We start from the raw sequence: 17232 nt of genomic DNA, 5'->3' as shown, positions 1-17232 counted from the left end.
TGTGAGGTTATTACGAGGATACCTCAAAGTATGCACGAAGCCAGTACAACGGGAGTATCGGCTGACGTGCAGTGGAGTTCGATACAACGGTGTACTGTCTGAGTGCATACTTTGAGGTATCCTCATAATAACCTTATTATTACATGTATACATCTTTTCCTTCTAAGAATACACCATGGGAATACCGAAATCCATAATGTTTAGAACAGAATCAGCGAACTCTTTTGTGTGGAGTCCTGTCAAACCTTGGTGGCAGCCATGTTTGTTTTTATTATTAGAGGACGCTATTTGAAATTCGTATTTCCTAATATGATGGGATGAAAACACCCCATGAAATACCGCAAAATTACCGCATGCTGTAACTTATGGCGTTACGGTGACAGATGTACACTTTTTTAAGTTCATAAAATTTATGTACAAATGTTTTAATAAAATATAGGGTTTTTAATTTTTTCTTTCAACATAAACAAGTACATTCCTGATAAAAAGTAAACTATGTGCACTGATAGAAGAGGATCCCTGATAGCTGTAAACATAAACCTATAATTGCATTCAATGTATGCTGGATCATTAAAATAAGATGTATTTATCCCAAACACACATCTCTGCCATTTATGCAAGCGTATTCGCTACTAATAAAGCAATATGGTAGTCTAAATCTAGTACACAGGGTACCAAAATAGTCAGGCTTATCTTGTTTTTATACATAAATTTGTTGCAGGTATGCCTTTTAAATGCAAATGTCTACTTTACGCTAACTAGTTCTAGAAATCCCATCTCCAGGGCCCCAATTTTGGGAATTTTACAACAAGTTATTCATCTATTTAATGCAAAAATGAATGATACAACCTGCTTCCTTATTTTCGATCTGAACGTGTTATCACAGCGTTCACTGCATGTTGTACTGGTTGGTTCATTAGTGGTGTCAACTTTTGTGATGATTTCTTATTTTAAGCATAAGCAATTACTAAATGTGAAATTTGAAAAATAACTACAGTCGATGGTTTCTGAATTGGCTAACAGCTGTGTATTTACATCCCGCGTACAAAATTAAGTAATGTACAATCATCAATGCACTCCTGTTTGTTTACTTTATATGCAAATTTTTACTTAAAATCACTGCTGCATCATAAAATTCATAGCAATTTTGGTTAATTGTGAACTCCATAAGTAAAGAATATAAAGCTGTGGTCTTTATAAATGTCTTATAAATATATATTTCTATAAATCAAAATGGATGTTATAATTCAAATTGAACAATCTCAAAATAGGATTGTGACATCAATTTTAATGCTCTTTAATATTAAAGGAAAAGACAAGACTGAAACATAATTCTCCTAGATGAAAAAGCTTGGCAAATGTAAGAAAATGCAATTTACAGTTTTTTTATATCACTTTTCATTCACTAGATATTCAACTTTTTATCAGTTTATGTAGGCCGCCATCTTGATTCTTAAAGCAAAGGATTATGGGCAAAGAGTGATATCATTACCACTGTTGTGAAAAATTGAGAAAATGACACTGTAAACTAAACTAAATTAAACTTCAAATTCGTTGAAAGTTCAGAACATTGTAGCATACATGTACCGGTACCAAACATGCTATAAATAGTTGTTATGGCAACAGAACTATTCATTTTTGTGTTTATAGTTACATACATGAGTTATATGCACATTGAACTAATTCGTATCAGTGTTTTTCACATAAAAGTATTTATTTCAATTTTTAACAACAGTGGATATGATGTCACACTTTACCCACAATTCTTTGCAGGAGAATCAAGATGGCAGACTACATAATACTGATGAAAATTTGAATATCTAGAAAATGAAAAAAATATAAATTACATTCTCCTACATTTGCGGAGTTCTTTCATCTTGGAATCATTATGTTGGACGATTCAGACTGTAAAATTTGCTGACTGACAAATGACATGACCTTGAACATGAATGAAAAAGCAGTTGTAAATGAGATCTGTTAATGTGGCCATATTCTAATCCTGACAGTACCTGGTGACAAACTCCGGAAGCAAAAGCTGAATATTCACCAGAATCTATGTCTTTGTGCATCGTATGTTTCAGCATTATCTTTGACGCTACACATCTCGGACAATACCTTCACTATAGAATTCACTTACACATAAATTCTGGTGTTTTGTTAATAACCTTACAGCATAAATGTTGATACTGGCTGCTGCAGTTTTCCACCGCATCAGACTGTCACATAGTGTAGTCAGAGAACAAATTCTTGTTAGACTCAATGTTTTTTAATGACATAAACTTGCATAAATTTTCGCTCTAAAAAAAGTTTCCACTTTTATCCAATTAAAAAAGTTTCTACTCACCGACTCAATACTTCACGAGCTATTTCTCTCGATTTAAAGCGCACAGCAACATACAGCTTTGTTCTATCAACATTAGTTTTACAGAAATCAAACGTGACACGACTCTTTGTTTCTCTCTCAAAAAAATTTCTATAAGAAAAACATAGAAAGAAAACAATGATTATACATGTAGGGGACAAAAATACTGAATTTGTTCTACTAGAAGCACATAGGCTAATGGAAATTACAGATGTGTTTCTATTGAGAAAATAAGTTAAATTTCAATTATTTTGCATTCAACAAATGCAATTATTGGTTACAGGCACTTCTACTCAAGATGCACTTCAATCAATTCTTTATATCTTTTTTAGTTGCAGGTCAATGCTGTTACATAATCCTTCTTTACCTACATAGCAAAAAAAAAATAAGCTACTTCTCATGATGTATTTTTTTATCCAACTAGGTTCTAGTTATTCACTTCGCAGCAGAAAGTACATGAAATTTGAAATTTAAACAATGGTGGTATGATGTAAAGCCAATTGTATTTATAAATAACAAATTTTTGGCTTATTTACATAAAACAAATCATTAAATAAAATTGATCCAAAAATAAAAGTCTGTACATGTAAAATTACAGGATATTTTATTTAGTTTTATAGCAAAAAGAAATTCATTGTGTTTTGTTATACCCCAGTCTACTTTTTCCTAGAAGTGAGAACATTTTTGATTTGAAAAAACTCTAATTCTTAGCAATATAATAACGTTGTTGTCGCAGCATATATATTCACAAGATCACAAAATACAAAAACAAATCATATAAGACTTTCAGCATAATACTTACAGAGAAAGAAAATAAATTTCTAAAAAATCATCTTGAAAACCAGTAACAGGTTTGTAGTACGTATGTACCAAGCGCAATAACGCTTGAAAATTATTTAATGTTTAGTCACATTGTAAATAATTTCACCCCTGTGACCTTGTTTACAGCTTGAATTTTTGAATGCCTTCCTGAGTATTGAGAATAAATTTAAAAAATAATTTGTCTTGTTCCAGTATTCCTGCTAGTATTGTTTTAAAGGATCTTTTACTTTCATTATGTAGTTTAATTAGAATTTGTTCAATTCAAAAATGATTAATGTCAATATAGTTATTATTCTGTATGTATGTATGTATGTATGTATGTATGTATGTATGTATGTATGTATGTATGTATGTATGTACAGTCTGGTAGCAGCAAACTTAGTGTATCTTGCCGCAGGCTTAAATAACCTCATGACCCCGAGTGTGTTTTACGATATGAATCAACAGTGTCCGTCTATAGCCGATATACCAAAGTCCAAGGTATATTCTATGATCAAACAACTACTGAAGCCCTAGTATAAATCGAGCTGTAAAGTGATAAATCTCAATAAAGGTGACAATAGCTAACAGGCGATAACACTCAAATTGCTAAATTATAAAGATTTGGATAGGGAGTTTTTATTTTTGGCAGCTATTATGCAAGACGCCAAAAAAACAAAGTGTTATATATATATACATATAATGACGGAGGACACTCTATTTGATCCGAAAACAATCTCATAGTTTAACTTTCATGTCATACACCATGAAGATCACTAAAAAAACGCGACACACCACGCGCTCTTTGCAGATTTCACAGAAAGGCATATGCGTGAATGTGACTATTTACTAAGACTTATTAGTTCTGTCATTCGGCAGCTGTGGAACGCCGAACGCAATCACACAGCACACATTCACTTATTTTCATTAAAACAAATATATACCTGATATCTTCACTGGTCACATTTCCTCCGAAACCTCGCATAAATAGCGTATGTTTACTGGTTGGAGGCACTGAAGACAGGACAGAAGAAGGAACTAAACGAGCCATCTCGGTGCCTAATTCTTCTTCTCTTTGTCGACAGAGGGCGCCATCGCTGGTGACCCCTTAGTTTTGTAAGAAGTGAGCAGTTTGAGTACTCCTATGCTCTAAAACGTAACGTATATGTGAGCTAATAGACCGCAAATATATTCATATACTCCTATACATATATTAAGATATATGTTGTGGGTACGTTTATAATTTAACGTTTTCGCATTTTTCACAAATAATTTAAAATTGCCCAGACTAGGGACATTAGCATTCTCAAGACAGCTTCACACGTGCACCGGCGTGGTTTTACGAAACTCTGCAACCATTGTCAAGGTAAATATTTTATTATAACTTGACATTCGTTGGTTTATTATGCTGTTGTTAGCCACCTATTTGTTGTGCAAACATACAGTAGCAGATATATATTCAATAGTGGCTACCTCAATCAGAAGACAGGCTAATTAACATATCAACTGAGACCCCGGAAATCATACACACTTTCTTAAACTTAGATTCCGAAAACTTGCCAAGTAAACACAGGCATGTGCGATGTCCGGTTTATTGTTATGATCCGTGGCTCAGCTGCTCCAACCACCGTATATGCAAATTTGTTCGAATTTCATGTAAACAAACAATGTATTTTACACGCGTTGTGTACATCGCTATGAGTTCCATATAGAACAGGACGCGGCGCAATGAACACCGCACTTGTAATAAAATGAAAGATAACAATGTACAGATAATACACATAAACAAATGTTCCGGTCACACTCACGTTTAAATGGTTGACCCTTTAATAACAACGTAGCATACTTCAGTCGTTCGTCCATTCCTCCCATTGCACTGTTTTACATCACACAGCCGTTAAAAATGGACAGTGGAATTTTTAAAAATGTACCGCAGTACTAATTTTAGCACAATAAAAAAAAAAAAAAACAAGTTCTGTGGCAGCATTTTCAATAATAATAATATATTTATACTATTTTTTTATGACCACTTTGGCGAACATGCATTTCTGCAGAAATACAAAGAAGAGCCTGGAAACCATGTCAGAAATACTTACACCGAGGGAATCTGGGAAATTTATTGCTGACAATAGTATAGATGTCAAGATTAAGAGAGATGGAATAGAGAAAACTGCAGCTATTGTGAGTATGGCAATCATTAGAAGAAAAAAATTTTATTCCGAAAATGAAATTTAAGAAATTAATCTGAAAATCTTGAATTTAATTGGTATATTACATGCCTTTCATATATGCGATACAATGGTTTAAAAAACAAAAACTTATAAGGTATTTTGAAGAAAGAAATGAATGAATGCGATTAGCAGTGTCATTTAGTCGGAATGATCTAAATAAATCACAGAAAGTGAGACAGAAGAAATGTTTTCCGTTTGTTTGTGATGCTGAGAGACGATGGTGCAAGTACGATACACAAATGACAAATGGTTGTCTTTCTCAGAGCACTACAATAGTACATACATACAAAGACCGTTTTTTGGGGGGGTAAAAAACGCTACATAAATTATTAATTTGGACATAATTCATCATCTTTTAGTTTGTTTTTTTCACTCCGTAAGTGCATTATATTTTTTAAATGTAATGATTATATAATAAAAAGCAAATATTATTGACCATCCGAATTTCCTATCTTTTAAGCCAGACTTTTATTATTCCTTGTTTCGCGAACCCACCGAATGAACAGGAGCCGAAAATGAAATAAAAATATAATTTTATTTCAGCGTAGTTTCTCGCGCCCGCCGACTTGTAAGCGCAAAAAAATGCTAAAAAAATGTTATTTTTATCTTCATTTTTTTACCACCCGCCGCATAACAAATCCAAGTTGCATTTTCGTGAGAGTGTCATGATCAAAGTACCGAAGTCTCGTGCAGATGAGAAACAAGGTTATACATGGAATAAAATTTTATTTCATTTCTTCTCTCCGATGACTGATCTCACTTACAATTCTTTGAGAATCACACAAATCTAATGGGAAAAAAAGAATTAATTTTTTTCGCCCTTCTCAAAAAAATTGCCTTATAAAAACTCGCGAAACAAGGAATAAACAAGTCATTGAAATTGAAATGACACAGTCCCTGTTAAATTAAGTTCTCTTTGTGCTCGTCATATTAAAGTGAAGGGGTTGTCGCGAGCGTGTCCTTGAAAATTAAGTTCCAAGTGGCGTATACAACAGATTGTTTATTTACATGAAAACACGTGTTCCGTGTAGTAGTAATATGGCCAAAAATAAAAACAGCCGTTATTCGGCCATCTTTGATCTGATTATGAAACACACTGATATTTATAATGTATGTGCCAATAAATACAAATGAAAATTGTACATAAATTGTGGAAATATACTGTGGAATACTTTATTTTCGCTGGAATTAATTTTCGCTGAAAAGGCTGTCAATCGGCCATCCTTGACCAGATTTTGAAACAAGTTGTCATGGACATGCATCCTAACATGTATAAAGTACATGTATATGCCAAATTTGAATGAAAACTGGCAGAGCACGTCCAAGATACCGCATAAAAAACAAAAAAACAAAAATGCCTGCCAGTCAACCATCTCTGATCCAATTGCGAAATAAATTGTCATGGACATGTATCCTAACATGTATGATCTATGTACTAAATTTGAATGACAACTGACAAAGCATGTCCAAAATACAACATTTTCAAAAAACAAGATGGCTGCCAGTCGGCCATTTTGAATCAAATTGCCAAACCACTGCATGTACATATGTCCCACATAAGGTACTAGGCACATGCAAAGAATGAACGGAATCGGTCCACAAGATTCTGAAATATGACTCTGGACAGACTAAGAGACGAACGGACGGACACACGAACGGACGGACACACTCAAGAACTCACATATAGTCGGGGACATGTATCCTAACATGTATGATCTATGTACTAAATTTGAATGAAAACTGACAAAGCATGTTCAAAATACAGCATTTTCAAAAAACAAGATGGCAACCAGTCGACTATCTTTGATCCAATTGTGAAATAAATCGTCATGAACATGTATCCTAACATGTTTAATCTATGTACCAAGTTTGAATGAAAACTGTCAAAGCATGTCCAAAAAACAAGATGGCTGCCAGTCGGCCATTTTGAATCAAATCGCTAAACCACTGCATGTGCATATGTCCCACATAAAGTACTAGGCACATGCAAAGAATGAACGGAATCAGTCCAAGGGTTTCTGAGATATGACTCCGGACGGACGCATGGACGCACAGACGGATGGACGTACGGAGACCGAATTATAAGTCCCCGTTTTCGGACTTCGTCCGAACAGGGACTAAAAAAGTCTGGCCTTAGATAGACATGTACATAAAAGAGGGATAGAATATGCCGTTTTATTTGAAACTTACATAATACACAGTTGATAATTCATTTGTAAAAAAAGACACAAAAATACAGAAATGTAACAACAAACTAAAATAAATCTAACATTTGAAAAATAAAATTCGCCTAGATGCTATAAATCCTCCATGGAAATAAGCTGGTAGTCTGGAATTTATGTATATATATATTACTGCTGGAATTATATTAATACACTCTTACAAAATAAAGCATAGAATTTTTCATCCTCACACTTGTACCACATTGAAATCAAGGAGATTATCATCATTTAGACTGTTCTATACTCCTATACTGACCCATTCTAACTGGTAGGAAATGGAAGGCAATTCTGAATTCACTTCATGCCAATCTGTGATTTCTATTTTTAATACCATCTAAATAGTGCTGAAATAAAATTTTATTTGTGATCTGTTTTACTAACTCAACAACATTTTGACATATGAAGTGCCATTTTACCATAGGAGCCAATGGTAAATTGCTCAGAAGTCACAATTTTGATTGAGGGGGCGGGGGCAATTTGGAGGAATACATGGTAAAATATACAAATATAAATTGGGACCAAGAAACCGCCCAGGGCAATTTTTCGGCAGTTTTTTAAGGTGTTATTTCAATCTTTTCTGATGCCTAAAAGTTTTGCCGTAGTCATTGACTTATTTATTGCAACTTGCGTGAATGGGTTAGCTTCGTTTCGTTTCGCTGTAAATAATGTTAAATTATTCTTTAAATGCTCAGTTTATCTTTTGAAAACAACTATTTTTTTTATTTAAAAACAAATCATGCCGCTTTGCTATCAAAATCCAAGCCAAAAGATCGTACAACAACATTGGCAAATCTCTTCCATGCTGGGTTCAATAACATTAACATATTCAGATGTATTATGGTAATTTGAACACGTTGGCATCATCCATCGTTTACATTGGTTAATTATCGATTTGACCTGTCAGGTCAGGTAATTTATTTGCATTTCATAACAATTCAACGAATTTATTTTTTGCACGTTTTTATAATCATTACTAGGTAATTCAACAATTGTAAAACGCAGCATGACCGGATTGCACTACCACAATCATTCGCTACTACGCAATGCAGTTGTGTTTGTTGTTTTTTCAAAGTTCTTTTATAATATACTTTTGTTACTAATAAAATGAAACAAAATAATTGTATTTGGTGCACAAGGTTCGTTAATGAGATTTTTTTGTAAAATGATGCACGGTCTACTTATTAATCCAGCTAGAAAAAAATGTATACAATTTTAGTTTCTTTCGTTTTGGGTGGTCCAACTGCCGTGTTGAAATTTGACATAGGTGGATTTTTCAATGAAAATATAAGCCCCCTAAAAATATTTGATGATAATTTTTTGAAAATATGAACCCCAAATAAAGGCCCACCAGCCTTGAAACCGCCCAGGGCGATTTTTTGGATGGGCGAATTTACGACAGAATCCGGTAATGGTCATAGCCAAATTATGGACACTGTTGGCTTAGCATATACGCTATATTGTCATATGTCAAAAAGATGGCCACTGGGTTACATCCAGGTCTCTGGAGGAAGCCATCGATTGAAATTCAGTTTTCTCACACAAATCTCAGGAATTACGGTACAAGTTTACATATTACCAGGGGTCCTAGGTGAAAAATATTGCCATCTTGAAGGGCTAAGTCTCTCTCTGACGACCTCACAATGTATTTAATGTGACTGTATTTGCATACAGTTTATTATAGTTTCTGGTCTCTTTGTGTATTAAGACTCTGCATGCATTTTAAGCATCACTGATTAAGTTAAAAACACTTATTATTAACTATTTCACCATCAGTTCCCTCTTTTCATCACAAATTCACCAAATAGTTTATAGTCTGCATTTTCCTTCAGAAAAAAATAGCAACATTTTGTCTGTTGGCCCCAAAATTAGGGTTCATATGAAAAAAGTGCAGAAAAATTTGGGCAGAAAAGTCTGGTAGTTCACCCATCCTGGCTACTATACATCAGTTCTTTTACAACATCTTTCTAATATAACTATCCTCTATCAAGTTAGTGATTTAAATTTACATGTACCATAATCATCATTACTATTATTTATAATACCATTTACCTTGTACTAACTAATGTCAATCAATACAAACATGAACAATTTGAAAACAATTAACTTACTATTTTATAAAGTCTTTCTCTGACGACCTCATAATATATTTTATGTGTCATTTCCCATAATGCATCATGTTTACGCATCACAAGAGCCATTTCAATGAAATGATGACTACTAGACACATGTCATGTGATATTACAATTGTGTCTGAAACAATATTTCATTAAGAGTTTATGTATGTGGCTATATTTAAACAAATAAATGTTCAGAATCATAGCTACTGTTATTTCAACGTGTTTTTACAGTCCAAAATAGCTTCTTTTAACTGACTGATTTGTTTAAAAGTTTAAGGGACAGTGGTCGTCGTGCTGTGCATGAGCAACATTTTTGTTTATAAACATTAATTTTTCCACAATCCAATGCGCTCTTCTAATGTAAATCACAAGTATGAGGATTGACCTGGGTGTGACTTCACTAATTATTGCCCGCGACTCCTTTGATACCTTCCAAACACCTAGAAAATACCTGATTAAAGCTTGTCTCAGTTTGTACTGCAACAGTCAAAGTTGCCATCTTTGTTTATATGAGACCCATATATCTGGCACATGCGTGGTGCGACTACTGCCCTTTAAAGTGCTGTTAAGTCTTAAAGTCGTGTATTTCATAATTCTATCACCGGTACCCAAAATAACACTAGGTGAATTTCATACTTGAAATTCCTGAACACTGTTTTGACGAATTGCCATTGATATATTTGCATATTTGAAAAAAGGTACCAAATTTTAGCAAGAAAAATAATTGCTTAACATGCTTCTACAAAATTGTTGTTCTCAAACATGGGTACAAGTATTCCATCATAAGTCACTAGCCCCCTACCACACCACCTGCCCACCCACCAATGATAAAATAAAACCACTTTGTAAAAGACGAGTTCTGTTTTGTTTTAACAATAGCTTTTGATACTTTAATTAATTACTGTAATCAACAAGAATTCAGTACGTCTTTCAAATTCAAAACTTATTTTAACTTTTCTAGATTTTTGAAAGTGTGAAGAGTGGCAAATTCACAGGGAAAAATTGGAAAAGCCATGAGCTCCATCCAAAGTCAATGGACAACAAAGCCATTGATTGGTAAGTATATGTATGATTGCTTTGCTTCTGTTGTGGGGTTGTTTTGTATCGATGTTCTTATAATTGTTTATTGTTTGTATATTGGTAGAGGACGTGGCAACTGCTTTTTTCACCCTTTTTAAAGCAGAAGGGTCATCACATGCACATACGCAAGAATTGAGTCCTAAGTGACGATGACAATGCATGCAAAGGCTCATGGGTAGACACTTAGTTGAAAAACAATGTATAATTCACTGTATTAACCACAGGGAGCCCAGGAAGTATAATAAACTGTATGCCTAGCCTGTACTGGCGTACAGTTTATTATAGTTTCTGGTCTCTTCGTGTATTAAAACTCTGCATAATATAACTTTCATGCAATATGAGCATTACTTAATTAAAAACACTTATTATTAACTTTTTCACCATCAGTTCCCTCTTTTCATCACAAATTCACAAAATAGTCCTGTTTATAGTCTGCGTTTTTCCTTCAGAAAATTGGGACAAAAATAGCCATAGTCTGGTAAAAATTAACTGCATGATATTGTGAATTAAAAAATGTCTATGACTGTCTCCTTCAACAGGATATTTTTTGTGGACACTTTAAACTTCTCATTTTGGACTGACAGTGATGAAAACTATTTTAACGTCAGTTATAAAGACCAAGTGTATACTGGTTACTGGTCACTGTGTGCGGCAGTCAATAGGGCATTAGATGTGAGTATACAGTCAAGAATGGAAAATATATGTGTAAAAATCTTCTTTAAGCAAAGACATTTCTTTCTGGGTGAATTGTATCTGTATAGATAATGACAGTGGATTGTATTCTCTGCTTTCAGGAAGGCATTCCAATTACCTCACCATCATTCTATAAAACAATAACAATGGAACAACTGGAGAAAGTATTGAGAAGCAACACCAAATGTACAATGCCATTACTGGAGGAAAGACTTAGTAACCTCCATGAAGCTGGTAAAATACTTGTTGAAGTGAGTAGACAAAAAATTTACAAGGACTGTGATTGAATGCATGCTGTTGTGTGATTGTAAGTGTGTGTTCTGGTGTTGACCACTGTGTAAATGGCTTGTTGTCTGCTGGTAGTAAGGTGGGCGTACCACTTCTATTGGAACATGTCTGCATCAACCTGGAACTTTGTATTAGAGGGACAACAAGTTTCCGAATAGAATATAATGACTTGGCTAGACTGAATACATGTATGACTCAAATATATATTGTTCAAAATAACATTTTACATAGTGACAGTGTATTTTTCTTTAAGGTCTGCATACTTTTCCATGGATGCTTATGAATTCTTCAGAGTGGATGGGGTCAGGGCTATGTTGTAGGTATACTGGAAAAGTTGTAAATATGTGGCGCAAAATGTGGTCCCCTTTTTGAGTCAAAGTGTCTGGAATAAGATCTACAGTTTCAGGATTCATTATTCAAATTAAAAAAATATATTCAGCACAGAAATTGCTTAAAAGCTCCGTAAATGGATAATTCTGCAAGAAAAATGGCCCATGTTATTTATCACCAATGTCAAAAAAGAACATTAAATTAAAGGTGAAATTCTATTATTTTCACTGTATTTCCCTCACAGAATTTTGATGGTTCATTTGCTAACTGTATCGCAGCATGTCAAAACAGTGCATTGAAGTTATTACAATTGGTAACAAGTACATTTAGGTCTTACCAAGATATTGCAACCTATGAAGGTAAAACTGGTAAGTCTTGTTTTTTTTAATGTCATTTTGTTAACACTTATGAAGTCCCATACTTTTCATATTTCAACATGCCATTGCCCATTATTTAGTCTTAATAGGATTACTTTGTTCCATAGGCCCTGAATCTGAATAACATTTTGATTTTAAATTTTAAAATGAAAAAAAAACTTTCATTTCATTTCCGATGTGTCTAGGTTTGTGACATAAAATAAATGCAGGACAGTGGAAACAAACAGCAATAAAGCACTTCACATGAAGCAATGCATACATCAATTTCTGTTTAGGCCAATGATTGTTTCTTCAAAAAACGATATGAAATATCAAGAAAGTCAATTTGTATGTGCTTGAATAAGTTATTGTACCACCAGCACTAGGCACTGTTTTTTTCTTTGTTTCAAATAAAAATAGCTATCGAGTTGGGCCCTTGAAAATGACACACACCGACCAGAAACAAATTTTGTTTGGACTTGCACTCAATGTCTTACCGAAGTGTAATACATGTTCCAGGGCTACTGCATTCTGCACCACATATCATTTGATTTTTGAATCTAAATGAAGCTCTGATTAGAAGTAAATACCTATGACATACTAGTGGTATATTATAATAATAAAAATAAATGGTGCCATATTGAATTTAGAGTTTTTGTTTAACACTTGATCACATGTGCTCATCAGTGGCTGGGAAAAAACATACTCCTCATTCAATATGGTGGTAGGGAATCACTATAATAAGTGTTTTTAGACTATTAATTAAATAATTTGTCTTTTGTCAGTATCACTCTACAAACGTGCCCAAATTGTTATTGCTGATATCTGGTCCTGTTTTGAAGGCCAAGGTCTTGGTCATTTTCATGATATTGACTGTTTAACCATGTTTGCTGATTACAGGTAAGGTACTCCTTTAAATGGTTCTATATAGATTTTACACTTATTGTATATAAGCATTGTGAAATAAACATCTATGTAATATCTGCATTATATGGAGGTATGTAAATGTGTCGAAATGGACATAGTGCGAGTGGTTAGTGCTAGTAGCACTAATCCGAAAAACTACTAGATCTAGTGCTAAAATGGCACTAGATCTAGTGCTAAAACGGCACTAGATCTAGTGCTAAAATGTACATAGTGCGAGTGGCATTGATATCGCGTTGTCAACGACGTCAAGACATCCCGTAATTCTCTGAAAATAAATTAATATTTACGTAAAATTGTTGTATCTTTCATTCATTGGAAATGTGCTACAGTGGGAACATTGAGAATGTCATTGTCCACGTTTGTCGTAATAGACCGTTGGAACAACGCGATCGGCCGGGAAACTAGCTGAAACAGTGAAACTGCAGGTCGAACTTCGAAATTTTTACAAATTGTGAATAGATATACTGTATGAAATGGTATTGTAAGGAAGTTTGTGTTTTCAACTTTGGCGAATGGAAACGTTATGTAAATGGTGGAATTCAGCGTTGATTTTTTTTTAAAACGCTGATGTGCCGTTTTATTTCTGGTCGGCGCCACACGTAATGAAAATAGATCTTCGAAAATGAAATTATGATGCCATATGTGAACTAAATAAAAAATTGGTATAATTTTAGTCTAAGTCCCGGGTCCCTGTAAAGCTTGGTGGATTTTGTGTGTACTGCGACCTGTGAATGGGCATATACATTTTCACGCAATCCTGTTGTTACATTGTATCATGGAGGAACTAACGGAATATTATACAACCTCGCCGATTTTTTGATTTTTTAACGTGACCATATTATATATGTCCAGACACTTTCTCTGCAAAAATATTTTTTAGGAGCCCTTAGGATTTTTTGTTGTAGACTCTCGAAATCTTGTTCTTGTTACAGTTGTTAATAATTAAAACATGTCAAGTAACAAGTTCGTCTGTTGAATTTCCGGTTGTGAAATACGTATTTTAACCCTTCACAGCTAAACAAACCCAGTGTATGGTCGCGTTAAAAAAAATGGGATCAAGAAATCGTCCAGGGCGATTTTTCGGCAGTTTTTAAATTTATTTTTTTAAAAACATTTTGTCGTAATTTATCGAACATTTCAATCGTTCCTATTTAAGTCTATTTAAGTTTTTATTCAAGAGCGTGTTTATTGTGACTAGCGTAAGCTCCGTTTGGACAAAGAGCTGTTATCACTGTAAACAATGTTAAATTATTATTCTTATGCTAAGTTCATCTTTGAAAACAACTATTTTTTTATTTAAAAAAAATCATGCCATTTTCCCATCAAAATCCAAGCCAAAAGAGCGTACCAACACAAACCAAAAATCTTATAGTGCGCAGACCACGGACATCAGTCTTTTATCTATTACCTAAGATTCACAAGGTAAACAACCCTGGTAGACCCATTGTCTCAGCATGTAATTGTCCGACTGAGCACATAGCTCGATACTTGGATTCAATGTTGAGACCAATTGTTGCGTCACAGCCTACGTATGTTCAGGATACTAATGATGCACTTAGGAAACTAGAGTTATTTCGTTTCACACCGGATAAACCCAGATTTTTGTTTTCTATGGATGTAAAATCCCTTTATACATCTATCCCGCACACTGATGGACTGTTGGCTTTACAGCATTTTCTGAATAAAAGGACAGTTAAGGATCCTCCTACGTTTGTGTTGGTGCGCTTAGCGGAATTAGTTTTGAACGGGAATTGCTTTTCTTTTAATGGTAAACATTATATACAGAAACGAGGTGTGGCTATGGGCAGTTGTTTTGGTCCGAGCTATGCATGTTTATTCATGTCATATCAAGAGGAGTTAATTTTTTCGTCCTTTCAAGGCACTAAACCTGAATTTTATGTCAGGTACATTGATGATGGCTTTGGTGCCATGTCTAGCAGTCGGGATGAGTTATTACAGTTCATTGACTTTGTTAACAACTTTAATCCCGCCATACAATACACACATGAGATATCAGAAATAACACTACCATTTCTCGATATTTCTACTAAGGTAGATCTAGTACTTTTTTGGATTAGTGCTACTAGCACTAGCCACTCGCACTAAGCCCATTTCGACACATTTACATACATGTTATATGTGTATGTTAATTACTTCAAGTGTTAGATCTAACAATGAGATATGGCTTTTAATAACACATATATATTTTATTAGACGCATAAAATCCTTAGGAAAGGATAAAAAGGGTGAGGCATTATTAAGATTTGTTACTTGCCCAAGGGAATTCAGGTGGTCGAGGTGCCAGCACTCGAGGGCACAATTTTTTTGTTTCTGCAGTTTATAAAGGTGATATGCATTTGTTAACATAGAAATAAGTACAGGAAATGAATTCATTTCCTTGCTGATCATAAGGGAATAATCAATTATTACAAAAACTGGGGCGTCACCCCAGACATGCATGTAAACCTAAGAAAAAAATAGGCAAGTTAACAATGAGACATAAACATATAACTCCTATTTGAATTGTATGTATTACAGTAATTTGTATATTAGCGCTTTGTTTTTCAGAGTTCCACAGTCAATGGTGTATTTTGGAATATTTGAGTACTCCTCTCATCTCATGGAGAAACTAAAATCCAATACATTGATATCTTCTGGTGAGAGACAAGAAGTAGAGATCAGAGGTTGTTCTATCTGGGCTGTTGAGGTAAGAATTATTTTATAATTCTGTCATGTTTGATGCATAGAAGACTGAAAGCACTCTGATCCAAAGTATCAGACTCTACCTTTTATCCTTTCATCTTGCAAGTACTATATCCTCTTCTCTTTTACCAAGTACCCCTATGTTTTTTTCTCTTTTTCCCCCATCCTTTTCTGTCACCTAGTACCAGATTCCTCTCTCTATCACGAAGTACCAGATTCTTCTTTTTGTAACCGAGTACTGGGTACCAGACTCTCCTCTCTGTAACAAAGTACCATATTCTCCTTTCTGTCATTAAATACCAGACTTTCCTTTTTGTCACCAAGACTAGACTAGACTAGACTGTATGTGAAAGAAAAAATACTGAAGATTTACATGTGGGATATACCAGTACATCTCATTAGCATACTTTTTTTTCACAGCTCATTCTGGAAAAATTAAAGCTACTGGCAAAAAAGGATCCATTACAGAAAGACGCTATATTGAATGCTATCATAGTTGATTTTTATCTATGGGACTATGCACAATCACATCGCCAGCAAATGAAGGACATACCTATTCATAAAACTCGTACCATTTATTACTAAGTCATGACAAAATGTAGTATACTCTGTGTAAAATTTCCCAGCAGGATATCAGCAAATACTAGGCAATAATATTATAGACATAATTGTGATCAACATCAATATTACTTGAAATATTTAATATATAAAAAATAATGTTATATATTGTATAATGGAATTTATAAAAATAGCACATAGATCCAGACACAGAAAAAATAAGAAAATAGTTGCTGGTCAACATGAATTATTTTTTTCGAGGCGTAATGAAAACTGATTTAGGTGTATATTACCGGTATTAGTTTTAAATGTTCTTCTATGTGACATTTGTTGAGCCTAATTTTTATCTTTTTATTTTTGTCTTTTTGTCATGTATAATTTTCAAATTGCATGTGAAAATTCGGGTAAGATAAATATAAAATGTAGACATAAAAATAAATGCAAAAATGACGATATTTGAACTGCCGATTATGAGAACTAGTAAGTACTATACTCTCCAAGGTCTGTTACTTAGATATGTAGTTAGTTTTGGCTTGTATGATAAATTTTTCTTGGCATTTTTTG

General features: G+C 34.0%; 2 protein-coding genes across 2 annotated transcripts in view; one reads left to right on the top strand and one right to left on the bottom strand.

Annotated features, from left to right (window-relative positions):
* Nucleotides 1-4238, bottom strand: part of LOC102802510 (uncharacterized) — a 29835-nt gene extending 25597 nt beyond the window's left edge. Inside the window, exons 1-2 of the mRNA XM_085496973.1 lie at nt 4108-4238; nt 2345-2473 (exon numbers count right to left, since the gene is read on the bottom strand). Coding sequence (XP_085353099.1) covers nt 2345-2473; nt 4108-4214 — 236 coding nt within the window. The 5' untranslated portion in view covers nt 4215-4238. The remainder of the gene's footprint in view (nt 1-2344; nt 2474-4107) is intronic.
* A 62-nt stretch (nt 4239-4300) lies between these two features.
* On the top strand, nt 4301-16733 carry LOC100371467 (queuosine 5'-phosphate N-glycosylase/hydrolase-like). Its single transcript, XM_006818070.3, has 9 exons — nt 4301-4529; nt 5218-5344; nt 10695-10789; nt 11353-11485; nt 11608-11757; nt 12369-12492; nt 13266-13380; nt 15976-16114; nt 16531-16733. The coding sequence occupies exons 2-9, from the start codon at nt 5243-5245 to the stop codon at nt 16693-16695; spliced, it is 1023 nt and encodes a 340-aa protein (XP_006818133.1). The 5' UTR covers nt 4301-4529; nt 5218-5242; the 3' UTR covers nt 16696-16733.
* Nucleotides 16734-17232: the final 499 nt, after the last annotated feature.

This window comes from Saccoglossus kowalevskii, chromosome 3 (assembly GCF_978046115.1).
Source record: "Saccoglossus kowalevskii chromosome 3, keSacKowa6.1, whole genome shotgun sequence".
Lineage (NCBI taxonomy): Eukaryota > Metazoa > Hemichordata > Enteropneusta > Harrimaniidae > Saccoglossus > Saccoglossus kowalevskii.
The sequence above is the reverse complement of the archived record's forward strand: the minus strand, read 5'-3'. Positions and strand labels throughout refer to the sequence as shown.